The sequence below is a fragment of the Plectropomus leopardus genome, chromosome 8, assembly GCF_008729295.1.
Source record: "Plectropomus leopardus isolate mb chromosome 8, YSFRI_Pleo_2.0, whole genome shotgun sequence".
NCBI lineage: Eukaryota > Metazoa > Chordata > Actinopteri > Perciformes > Serranidae > Plectropomus > Plectropomus leopardus.
This window is the reverse complement of record NC_056470.1, coordinates 34,266,509-34,280,138: the sequence shown is the minus strand read 5'-3', so window position 1 is coordinate 34,280,138 and position 13,630 is coordinate 34,266,509. Positions and strand designations below refer to the sequence as shown.

The 13,630-nt window shown below is 36.8% G+C and overlaps 1 protein-coding gene across 1 annotated transcript in view; it reads left to right on the top strand.

The window, feature by feature from the left end:
• Positions 1–3,006: 3,006 nt before the first annotated feature.
• tpd52l2b (tpd52 like 2b) overlaps positions 3,007–13,630 on the top strand; it is a 28,370-nt gene continuing 17,746 nt past the window's right edge. Inside the window, exons 1-3 of the mRNA XM_042491114.1 lie at positions 3,007–3,016; positions 3,931–4,088; positions 5,750–5,898. Of these exons, the coding sequence (XP_042347048.1) occupies positions 3,007–3,016; positions 3,931–4,088; positions 5,750–5,898 (317 nt within the window). The remainder of the gene's footprint in view (positions 3,017–3,930; positions 4,089–5,749; positions 5,899–13,630) is intronic.

Sequence of the window (13,630 nt, the reverse complement as noted above, 5' to 3'; positions counted from 1 at the left end):
AAAAAAAAACATGCACCAAGTGCTTCAGATAAAAAGACACAGAGGACAATTAAACCCGCATGTAGAAATAAGATCAGAATAGAAAACAAAAAAAAGCATCTTCACATGGATAAAACCCACTTGAAAATACAAGTAAAAGTAAGATGAAATAAGGATAAAATATTAATGCACAGAATGCATAACATAAGATGTAAAATAAAATAAATTTGCATTATTAATAAATATAAGGCTACAAATAGTGTATAAAATGCAATCAATTAAATATTCACTTATACCTGTAGTCATTGGTGCAAATTTTCATGCATTTCCTTCAAGTATAAGTAGCAGTGCCTCAGAGTGAAATTGCTTCACCACAAGTAAAAGCTTTTGCATTCAAAATCTTACTTGGAAAATTGAAAATTGCAGATATTTGATTTCTCTCTCTCGCAGTCTGCTGCATTCAGTCCAAACCCCACACAACTTCCCTCTGTGTTTAAGTGCTGCTTCATTGCAGAAAAGTCGTGCTTCAGCAGAAGTGGCCATGGAGTCAAAAAAACAGAAAAATGTAGCAAAAAAGGAGAAAGGATTTTAGGAGCTACTGGTTGTTACATATTCATGCGCCACCATTGTGATAACGACTTTGCCAATACATATATCCAGATATCCATAATAAATCTATACAGATAAATATATCCAGCCTTATATCACAATTTGTGATTTACATTCTGTATCTCCAGGTCATTATGGCTGCAAAATCCCCTCGGGGATGTCTTAATGAGACTTCCTGTGTCCTTGGCTGTAAGTGAGCGGCCATGATAGACATGTCGTGTTGTATCAGGCTTCCTGTATTTCAGGATGAGCGCTTATGGAAGTGATTAAGCTCGCCTATATTTGTCTGTCTTTGAGTTTGGCAAACTGGAGTGAATTAGGGCATGTCTGTGCAAATAAAATCCCTCTACTGTTTCCTAAATGATGCTGTGAAACTTGAGAATAGCATTTCTGGTTGAGCAGGGGACTTTTCCCCACTGATGTGTTCTCACATGACGCTGCTGTCAGTGTTTTTTAAAATCTGTCCTAAAAGAATAATATGAACCCTTTTAAACAGGCAATGAAATCAGTTTTCTTGTGCTGCGTTCAGACACCATTTACATGTTTTAAAACCTCTGAAACATAAGCAAATTGAAAAAACCATGGCTAAAAAAAGGCGATGAGCAACTCAGCAAAATTTTTCCTGTAAATTAGAAAAGAAAAAGATCTGAAAATTAGTTTTAAAAAAAGGGAAAGAGAGGAAGTTATTAGAAGATAATAAAAAAGTCCAGGAAACTGTATTATAATTAGTAGAATAGTTATTATTAACTATTTTATCTATTTATTATTATTATTAATAATAATATTTTTTAGCCTGTTTTTGTGGTTTACATTTTTTCTTTTTTTGCTAAATTTCAGGTATTTTTATTGTAACACGCAACTTTTTTGTTGTTGTTGTAGTTGTTTTTAAAGAAATTATGACAATTTGCTTAGGTTTTAAGTGTTAACAATGTTTGTGATGTGCTTTACTTGCTTTTTCAGGGACTTTTTTAATAAAATTGTTCGTTTTCCTGCCACACGCATTCAAGAAAAGCCTTTGACAACAACAATAGATGTCATACTTGGTGTCCGTCTAAATCTTAGAGATATTTATCATAGATGTACCACTGGGACAATCATCAGCAAATAGACCGGGATGCAAATGCTGCAGCGTGGTTTTAAGTGAGGGGTGTGGCTGTGATCTCATACTTGCCTCAGTGTTTACAGACTAGTTGGACCGCTACAAAAAAAACGTGATATGAAGCAAATTATATGAGTTTTATATTCAGTTTGACTTGACTCAGAAGGCATTCTGGAAAGTGTAGGAAATCACTAACACAAAAGAATATGTGAGATTTACGTCCAAATTTCTTTGTTTTTGTAGTCATCCCCATATCTGTTCTCATAGGCGCCGTGTTTCTCTGTATCCTCGCCGTGTTGTTTCTGCGAGCCGGTCTGAATCACTCTTGGCTGAATCAATATACCTTGAGGGTGGAGCAGTCATTTCTCTCGCCAGCTTGTATGCGGATGTTATTGTTGAGACTCTGGATCACACAGCGTCACCAGCGCTACCTGCAGATAATGCTAATCTTGGTCTTTTGCAACACTGTTGTGTGTTTATTTGCTGTGTTGTCTGGTGTGTTGTGCAATCAGTTGTGAAGACGTGGATGTTGCTCTGTGAATCAGGACTTAAAATGCTGGACTTCTTTTAAAGCTTAAAAAACACTTCAATCTATAAAAAAAGGAAGCAGGTCAATTATTATTCAATAACTGATGCAGAAGGAGTGGGATTTAAGACGTTTGCATTTCTTTCCACTCCTATTCGGATGTCTGTATATTTGTTTATATTATATGTTCATTCTTTCCTTTCCTTTCTTCATATTTCAGTACGTTATTTTCTGGGAAATCTTGGAAAAAATGTCCAAAAAAATGTATTCATGATTATAATTTGAAAATTATGTTAGAGTAATTATATATATAGTTTTTTTCTTAATATTTTTTCATTTTCAGGAACTTTTTTTGTACTTTCTACTTATTTCTTGCTAAAATTTGGGGTAATTTCTTGTCAGAAGTTGCTCAGACATTCCCTCTTCCCACTTTTGATAGAAATCAAGCCAATTTGCTCTGGTTTCAAAGGGTTAATCTTACACACTGCTCCTTTAAGATGCTAAAAGTTTCTTAAATTGGCGTTGACAGCTCTGTGCTCCAAAAACACTGGTTGTTCACTGTTGTGGACGTGGGTGTGTTTGTGAGCAATGTGGGGTGTAAGTTTAGCTTTCATAAGAGGTTCGCCCACTGAATAAATGCTGCTTGAATGTTGGACTATAACTGCATGAAGTCTATTTTTATCCAGTGTTTCAGGCTCGGGAGCCAGTTTTTTCTTTTTCCTCTTCCCTTTTGTTGTGTCCTCCATGCCAGCTCTGACTGTGCCAAGCTCCTGTAGCTGCCAAAATTATATCGATGTCCTCAGGTGGATGATGTAAGATATTCTCATTACTGTAGAAATGCTGACAGTTGCAGATTTCAGTATTTACCCTTTGAAACCTGAATCGTCACATCACTGTTTGTTTGTTTGTTTGTTTGTTTTTTTTGTGCTGCGCTCAGACACATTTCACAAGCTATTTGACCCTTTGAAACCTGAAATTGATTTGATTTCTTTTGAAAACAGGCAATAGCCAACTTGGGAAGACATGCCCCACAAATTGCAAGATATTAGTAAAATGTGACGAGAAAATTACCTAAAAATATATATATATATCTAAGAAAAGAAAAGATCCAGAGAACCGTATTTACAATTATACTAATTTTATGTTCATAAATACAATAAAATATATAAAATAAATACATTGATTTTTTTTAAAGCAGTTTTTAATTCTTTTCAGCTTCTTTACTAATTTCTTGCTCATTTTTGGGCTGTGTTTTGTGAAGTTGTTGGTTGCCATCTCCCCAACTGGCCTTTTTGTGCTAACTCTGGATAAATAAGGTTTACACACAAATAAATTATGGCTGTGTTGTACTTTTATGGAAGTTTTTTTTGTTCGTTTGTTGGTATTCATTATTCCTGGTGCAGTGTATTGTGGCGTTCCTGTTTTTAGAAAGCAGAAGCTTTAATGGTTCTCAGACAGAAAGGTCTTGAGTTACTCTCCCAGAGTGCAGTTGAACTCCATGCTCCGCTAATTGCCACTTTCTCTTCCTGTCGGATATCTCCTGCTGGCAACACTAGCCTTTTTTTCTTTGTGTGAAATGGATACTTAGAGACAGATCATCTTAGCAAACCACTCTGAGCTTTTTACGCTTGACCTGATCTAAGTGTGTTTGTTTGCTGCCTCTCGGATGAACGTCTTTTGTTCTTAACCCTGTCCTCTCCTGTCTCTCTGGCTTCAGATATCAACCTGAACTCTCCTAACAAGGGCCTTGTTGTGGATAATGCAGACAGCCTGTCCGACGTGCCGGTGGAGGGAGCGGTGGGGAATGTAGTCAACCCTCTTCCCCCCGGTCTGACAGAGGAAGAGGCTGAGGAGCTCCGCACAGAGCTCACCAAGGTCAGGCCCACATGTTCCAAAATCACCACATTTTTCACATGTACCTGTAATGGCAATAATAATAATGATGGCTGCATTTTATTTAGATATGTCAGTGGCTCCAGGTATTGTGTATTCTTACTCACAGGTTTTCAAACTGGAATACTTAATGGGAGTTTAATAAGGGAGTAAGGGAGTAGTAAGGGAGTAGTAATTAATGGTATCAGTGAGGGGTGAGCGATAATTTGAATATATTTGAGGTATCGCGGCTTGTTCCAAGTGAGATATATAAAATGACCATATCGCGAACATCAAGTGTGAATTTTTTCACATTGTTTTTATAAGCCACTGGTGTTTTGGTTCCTTGCTCTCTTCTACGGCATATGCACAGACACACACACAAAGCAGGGCTTTTGCAGAGCTCCAGACCATGAATTTTATGTCAAATTTTGCGACCATGAAAAACTACTGCGACCTGCAAATACTATTAACATATGAACTGGAGAGCTGTTAGTTGGTTTCCAGCTTACAGAGAATAAATCATCACATTTAACTGCACTATAACAGTTTAACTTAATAAGTCTTTAGTGGCAGTGTGTGATATGCAGAGCTCCGATTGTGATTATTTAGTCACATTTTGTAACCACAGAGCAACAGTGAAAATATTAGTAATATATGAACTGGAGAGCTGTTTGTTTGCTGTTAGTTGAATGAATCCTCACGGTTAAAGGCGCCACAGTATCTTTTTAACTGTCTGTTAACATTAACATCCAAATATTGACGGTGTCCACGGCGAAAACATCAACACTTCCAGCGTAAGATGAGCCAGGTCCCACAAAATAAAAGCACCAAAGGTCCCACTTTGATATATTTAATTATAACAATACTTTTTTAAAAATTTCATTATAAAAGTACTTTATATAAACTTTTTATAATTATATTGTATTACATGTTATTATAACAGTAGCTACTTTATTTAACTGTATTCTAACTGCAGTTTATTCAGTTATTTTGTATTCTAGAAGTTATCATTAGTTTGAAGGACATTAAAAAAAAATATCGATATAAAGCGTGTATTGGGATATAGCCTTAAAATATTGGGATATTATTTGAAAGCCATATCGCCCAACCCTAGCCCCTCTCTAAAAAGTCAGAAACGCAGCCCCGTTTTCTGCTTTCTCAGAATGTACAGTATTTCTCAGTTGTTCTAGCAGGGTTTTAAGTTTATTTTTAGTTTATTTTGCTAAATAAGGAGGGGATTTTCTCAGCATACAAAGGAATACTTTATCCTTCAGTTTATCAAAAACATTCAGCATCAATACATCTGGAGATCCCTGGTTTTCACTGGACAGGGAGGAGATAAAAAACATCTGCAAAGTAACTAAAGCTGTCAGACAAATTGTAGTGTCATAAAAATACAATATTTACCTCTGATGTAGTTAAGCAGAGATATAAAGTAGGAGCAAATATATAAAACTGAACAAATTTACACAGTTGCGTTCCACCACTGTACACACGATAAGATGATGATTTGAGTTTGATGCTGCATGATAGGACGTAACTTTGTGTTTCTCGGCGGAATAAAATAAAAATCCAGCTGTAGTTGCAGCCAGGCAGAGCACCACGAATGAAGAAGAAAACCTCAGATTAAACTCTTTCTGGTTGCTCTGTTGTGTTTGTAGGTGGAGGAGGAGATCAACACCCTGCGTCAGGTTTTGTCAGCCAAAGAGAGACACGCCACAGAGCTGAAGAGGAAACTTGGCCTCAGCCCGCTCAACGAACTCAAGCAGAACCTCACCAAGAGCTGGCAAGACGTACAGACCTCCAATGCGTATGTATTCATGTATAAACAATTTAAAATACAGCACCAACTTAGAATAAATCACAGCTCCTCAAGTTTATTTTTTAACAATATAGAGAGTCAAAGGCCTCGTGCAGCTTCTGCTCCAGTTTTCTCAGTGGATTTTCCCTCTCTGAGAACCTCAAACATCATCAGATTGGTGTTTACTTGTATACTAAACAAACATTTGATTCTTTGTTTCTTGCTGATCGAGCTATCTCGTAAAGTAGAAAGAACACACTCTCCCTGAAAGCCACCATTGTCAACTATTAGATATGAGCATCATTCTATTTTAACCATGATAAAATGATTATTTTGTTAACATTTGAGAAGCTCCTGAAGGCTTATCCGGCGTTTGTCTGCACATGCAGCTTCAGGAGATAAAATTTGATCCAATACGTCCTGTTGAAGTCATAGAAAAGCATATTTAATGGCTTATCAGAGACTAAAGCACGGCACCAGGGTTTATAATACAATGAAAAATGAATTTACGACTCTGGGAAATTATCGAGAGAATTATTTTATCCTTCGTTTTGACAAATTAGGTCAAAATTAGCCAAAAAATGTTACAAAGTAATCATTAGGAATGTGATGTTTCCAGGGGCGTAGCATTAAATTCTGGCCCCACGCATAAGTGGTCTCGAGTCTTTTTACAAAGTCAGTTTTCCTTCATTCCCTTTCGCTCTTTTTTTTAATTTTATGTTTTTTTAATGGAACCTCGATTTCCCTTTTTTGGGGGGAGTAAAGGCATGACAGACTTTATGTTGGTGCTCCGGAAACATAAGCGGTCATTCAGGGACGAATCGTTGGGCAAAGGTGAATTAAACCACTTTGAGGCTTTAGTGGATGAGAGGAGCCTCTGAGAGCTTCCACTATTTTTTTATTTTTATTTTTCTAAGTTCAGTCTTCATACAGATTCATTCAGGCAATTTTCATTTATTTATGGCACTAATTGCTTAAAATTTAAGAATTTCAAACAAAACCAAACTTTTCATCCCAGGCTTTTTGAGTCACCCCCCCCCCCCCCCCCCCCCGATTGGTCAAATTTTTATTTTAATTATTTATTAGCGGGATCTTTCTGTGGCATTATTCATACTTCATGTCAATCTGAACAACACAGTCCGGCAGTGCAGCGAAAACCTCGTCAGAGCTGAGTTGTTAAATGTTAAACATTGTAATTGATTATTTATCTTGATGAAACATTGAGTTGCTCTAATTTTTACTGCCCAGCACTGTCGTGGATGCCCCTTTAGTTTAGGATATGGACAGAAAAGAATCACCACATATGCACACAAAAATATTTTAGTGGAATGAATGAATGAATAAGGATAGTTCATTTTTTTTTTTCAATACAATTTGGACAAAAAATGTAACTCAGATGAGTTTGAGTACCGTCCAAAGAGATGAATCAGCGCTTCCTGCAGTATTTCTCTGATAGTAACAACTTCATCGGAAACAAAATGACTCATCTCGTGTGGTGATGCATCCAACCGTCTAAAGTCTTCAGATCATTTTCCTCAGAGGCTTAAATTATGAAGGATGACTAAACCTTTTAGATGAAGCTGTAGCAGAGGTGAAGGTGCTGCATTATCAGATATAATAATCATGCTTTTAAAGATGCTGTGATCACGATTGCTAATCAAGCTCGTCACAGCTGGAGAACAAATATCTATCTGCAGTTTTTCATGTAATGGTTACACTTAAAAACACGACAACAGCTTCTCTGTTTGACTTTAGATTTAATGCTTCAACATCATCAGACTCTGCCTGTTTCAGTAACTAAAGTGGTAAAATATGGTGATTACACGTGATTAATTAAGCAGCCGTGGTTATTAACCTCAGCAGGGCTGTTGACATAGAGAAGACTCTTAGTGAGTTACAAAACAAACTCCTCTGTGAAATGATGCTGCTGAAAATAATTACTGAGTTTTTGTTGGAAAAAGATAATTACTGTGCTGCATCTTAACTTATGAAGATGAAAGCATGTTTCTGTCAACAAGGATTCATAAAGTGTCTTTAAACCTTTTTTTTTTTTATCTTTGTTGACATTCTCCGCGAGGAAACAAGTACATAATTCAGCATGTTTTACATATTTTTTGAGGTTGTGCAATCTTATATGGGTATATGAGAGTTGTAGTCTTTTTTATTTTGATTTTATTAAAAGTAAAATATAATCTCAAAAATTTGTCAGGATGAACAGGTTTGTCTTACTCTTGAATATGGATTTATTTCTGGATAAACGAACTGTTCATATTTTCTGAAAAGACAGAAATGAATGCACTTCTTTGAGTTATTCATTACACATGGATAACAATTTAAACAGATTTCAACCGTCCACTTTGCTAATTACAATATACAGTTTATATCATTTATCAGTATCAGAGGTCAGCAACCTTTTAAGTATAACGTGCCATTTTTTAATTTTCTTGTTAATCACTATGCTTTATCAAACAGTCAGACTTCCTCTTCTCAAACTACTCCATAAAACATTGGTTGTGTTGTCACTTTTGCTGGTTTTAAGATATTGGTTTTAACCCTTTGAAAACTGGAGCAATATCACTTTTCTTGTACTGCTTTCACATGCCTTTCATAAGTTTTGAAACCTTTTAAAGCCCAAGAAAATTGGTTTGATTTATTTCAAAAACATGGGATATTTTTCAGTTATCATAATTGCTTTTTTTAAACAATTATTCTATTTTTTAAGCACTTTTTTCAGATCAGCTCCTTTATTTTAGTTTTATTTTTTTAAATTTTTTGTAAGGGTTTTTTATTTTATTTTGCTAATTGCCTTTTTACTTTTTTTTTGTTTAGTTTTGTTTTTAAAGACATCAAGCCTATTTGCCCAGGTATCAAAAGGTTATGCATCAGATATCCTAATTTACAATCAAATCCCAGTATGTTGCCAATACAGCCAAATGTGGTATGTCAAACACATCCCAATCAAGTGCAATGCTAAATATTGTGGCTACTTTCGAATCAGCTGTCTCAAATGTTTTCATTTATCACACTTACTGCTCCGGTGCCTTTGATTAAACAGGGCCGAGCTTGCTGATCAGTGTTAAATGATGTGTAAATGCTAAAATTCATTTTGAAATAATGGCAGAACTCAGCAGATGTCAGAAGAAAGTGTTTGACCTGTCATCGTCGAGATATCAACACTGGTATATTTACAGTACACTCTTAACTGACCTGACTAAAAACTGAATACTCTCCAGTGCCAGGTCACTGTTTCGTTCCTGTCACGGTTATGTATTTGCACATTTTAATGCTGCTTTGGTCGCTGGAGGACACACGTGTCGTTCAAGCAAGTTAAACAAATACGGTAGAGAATTTAAATCCTTGAATATCAGATCAGAGATTGTGCCGTTTGAGGCTTCAGTGTCGTCTTTGATGAATCAGTGAGTTTGTAATAGTGATAAACGGGGTCGCTCACTTGTAACAACATTTTGATTGAAGCACGACTTGATTTGTACTAGTTTCTTGGAAAATAATATAAGTTATTCTCATTCTGATGGAACACAGGCTTTTAAAAAAGCTGCCAGACTCCACAGTGTAACTTTGAATGTGTTTATGAATCCCTGACAGATTTCATATTCACCTTTACTAATGATGACCAAAAAAAACCAAAAAAAACAATTCTTTAACCCTTTAAAACCAGGATAGACATCAGTTTTCTTGTGCCGTGTTAAGGCACCTTTTTAATAGCAAGTCTTTTAAAGTAAATTGGTTTCTTTACAAAAACATGAAAAAAGGAAAGCAACTTGGCAATAAATTTACCACAAATTGAAATAAATTAGCAAAAGGTAACAAGAAAATGACCTAAAAATTTGCTTTATAAAAGAGAGAGAGAATTATTAGAAAATTAGCTAAAAATTTCTTACAGGGTTTGTGCAATTTTTGTCGTTGTAATTGTTTATCTATCCTTCCTTTTTATCTCTACTGTCTGTGTATATTGGTTGTCTTGTTAGTTTATGCTTTATTATATATTAGTCAGCTGCATTCAGCACTTTTGCCCAGGACAAATTTCCTTTCGGACAATAAAGTCACTCATTACCTTCTTTCCATGTTTTTGAAAGAAATCAAACCAATTTGCGTTAAATGGAAATAACACGATGATTATTTACATTAAGACAATGTTTGCTGAGTTGTATTTAATTTAAAATAACCAGAGTGCTCTGAGACTCTTTGGTTTTTGACCTGCTTTGAGTCCTAAAGCGAAACCCCCTCATGTCTCTGTCTCTAGCTATGTGAGAACCACTGAGAAACTGGGCGAGTGGAATGAAAGAGTTACCAGCTTGGAATTGTGAGTCTGTTTGCTGCTCGCTCAGCGGACGATGTCTGGGCGTCCGCGGTGTTTGCTCTCTCACGCTCTGACTTCTACTCACGCTCGATCCTTCTCCGCTCACACCTTCTAACCATGTTTGCGAACACTTAAATTTCAACGGTTGGTGTTTAACTTTGTGTCCGTGAGGAGGACAGACATTCATCTGTAGTCTGTTTATTCTCTTTCGCTCGTGTCGAATGAGATGCTGTAAAGGAATGTTTCCACATGAGTGTGTATTAATATGCTCAGCAGAGAGAGAGTTTTCTATTTCAGAAGTGATTGAGCTTTAAGGGATAGTTCTCCCAAAAATGAAAATTCAGTCATAATAATGATAAGTCATAATGCTAACCAGAAACCGCCCCAAAGAACAGTAGTTTTAGTCAAAGTCAGCTTTTCAGGGATTGAAAATAGGTTTCTCTCCATTCCCAAAGAAGTACAAAGAGAGAAAATAAAGAATAATGCCCATTATTGCATGTAAGACATAATGAATATGCATACCTACATATGCTATTTATTCACATGTGCAATGTGGTGGGTGCAAAAGGCAGGAGGTTTACATTGTACAAGGTTATTATTCCTATAAAGGGACTTGCTGCTAACGCCACAAGTCTCTCTCTGTGAGTACAGGAGGCTTCCAGGTAACATGTAAACTGGTGTGCAGATATGGCGAGCTCTTGTTGGTCTCACGTGAGCACGCATACGTGAATACGGTTCCCACACTAAGAGCTACAGGTTACAGCAGGGATAAAAACATGATGGCAGTGACGTGTTTCAAAACAACTTTGGACGAGCAGTATAGAGACATTTTGTGATTTCATTATGTATTTTTTTTAACGTTTGAATCCTAGAAAATGACTGAATTTTCATTTTTGGGTGAACTATCGCTTTAAGGTTCTGGAAAAAAGCAGTATATCTGGGAACTAATAATGCCTTGATTGAAAGATTTGCATGGAGTTTATTAAAAAGTTGCTGATTTATTTAGGATCTTACGGTAGGATCTGTCGGCACTCGTGGTGCTGTTAGGAGCCTGTTGCATGTGTGGAGTGACATTGTGCACTGAAGTGGGATTTCATGTGTGTCTGTGTCTAACCGCTGCAACATGAGCTACATAAGTGACTCACCTGAGTCTCTGTTTGTCTACTGAGGCCTGTGACTCACCTTTGTAGTGTTTGATAATCAGATATTTTAAGGCGGTGCTGTTGGCTGAGATATGGCAGTATTTCTTTAATGGAAGTCTGCGCTCACAGAAGTAGAACCACAGGGCTGATGTATTTAAATTTCTGTTGTTATCGTATGAATATGTAAGATTATCTGTTCTTTCATTCTCTTTAGTTTTCTCTCTTTTCCTCCCTCCTATCAGTATCATCCGTCTGTTCTTGCTTCCTCTCCCAGAGGTCAGGTGTCCTCTCTTCCTCTGCAGAAGTGATGACACATGTCCTCCTCTCGCTCTACTTCCTCTCCAATTTCTTTCATATTTTAGGCTTTCCCAGATGCTTACTTGTTGCTTTAATGGTAACTACTTTTGTTGGAAGATATTTTTTCCCAGAAATAACAGCATTAAATGATATTATCATTTTCATTTCATGCCACAAATATAATTATATAATAGCATAATAATGGACATTGGAATGGAATTTAAAAAAAAAAAAAAAAAATTCTTAAATTATTAAAATAAATATTTAATATATATATATACATTTTTTTAAAAGTAATGCTCGCTTAAAAAGTACATATAAAAACTATAGTACATTTTTGTTGGAGTAGCCCAAAATTACTGGATTTGAGACAAAATAAAACCATGTGATTCCTCTTGCGACTAGTAGACAAACCGAGCGAAGCCCTGGAAATACCACTGTTCCCTCCGTTATCTGGCTGGTGTGCCGCAGTCGGCCCCCGGAGATGGACGGCTCGGGAGCGGGGCATGGAGGATGAAGTTATTTGAGAGTAAAATTTTAAACGACAGACAAGGCCTTGGCAATATGGCTAAATATGTTATCACAATCTAAAATGTTCAGTTGATATTGATAATTATCCACCAAAAAATTCAAATAATTATTGATTTTTTGCTCGTAAGTGAAAGTGGGAAAAAAAAATTAATTGCAGTTTAAACTGTCATTTTAACTGTTACCTTTTGGTGCATTTGCCCGAGGTTGGTAGGCTAAAGACAATAAGGACTGTTCCTCTTCCTCTCCAAAAGTGGAGCTGTAGGCTACCGGCAAGCTACACTGTGTCTCCTTTGAAGTGTTTTACTTTTCTGCGGATGTGGGTAGGCAGCAGTGGAGTGATTAAAAACGGGAGAATTGCTGAGCCCAGCTAACTGTTGGGAAACCTCTGCTGTTTATTCCGGCATCTTGTTGGCAGCAGCCATCGGGGTCAGCAGGGTGATAGAGTTCATGTCCATACATCGTGCGATAAGGCGAGAATGTAATCATTGTGACAGGCCTACCGGTGGCCAGGATGATATCCGACACAGCTGTGTCTGATTCTGTGTTTGAGTCTCTTAAACAGAGAGAGTAAGGAGTTTCGTTAAATGTGTCAAAAATCAAACTCCATCAGGCCTCACTCTTGTAGCATTTGGCCATTGCATAATGATTTCAGCCTGAGGGCTGATTGGCTGAATAAAATCAATTGGCAGAGAATGGAAAAACAGCCATGATGTAATGATGTAATAACCAGTGATCAGCTGATTCCCATTAGTGGTTAAACATAATCACGGATGGATTATAGGCCTCTGGGTACTACATGTGAAAGTGATATGGTTGTTTTGTTTTGCATCGTAATATTTTTCATATTTTGATGATAGAAAAGTATGTCCAATAACTTTTTTAAACCTCCTCCACATGAAGGATCTACTTTTGGAAATATCATATTGATGTTTTGTTTCAACCAGTGTCAGTGACATATGATTTTAAGTTGCAGGAGGACTTTTTTTTTTTGCTCAAACTGAAGAGTTATGAATCTGTTTTAGAGCTGTCTGCCACTTGTTAAAATTTCCCATGTGTTTCTGACCTTTTGGTAAAGTGTGGCAGCAGCAGTTGGTTTGAAGTGGAGTTTCTGTCCAGACTCTGCAGTCGGCAAGAAAAACATGATATCAGTGAGTTTTCTGCTGCTGCTGTGAGGGCTGAGGCCAAAGGAATTTTCCATGTGGCTGCTCCTGATATGGACTGGATTGGCGAGCTCACTCAGCTAGTTAGGCAACCTGACATCACTATGCTGCTGACACGGTTCATGATTTTTACACACTCACACACACCCCTTCATTAACAGCAGCAGGTGCTCTGGTCTTGGGTTTGTCGTTTGTTCTTTTTCTGCACTCGGAAATAGACCTGCATGTCTGCAGACGCATTTCTCACACTCTTTATATTTCAGTAACTCCCACACCCACAATAATTGTGGATT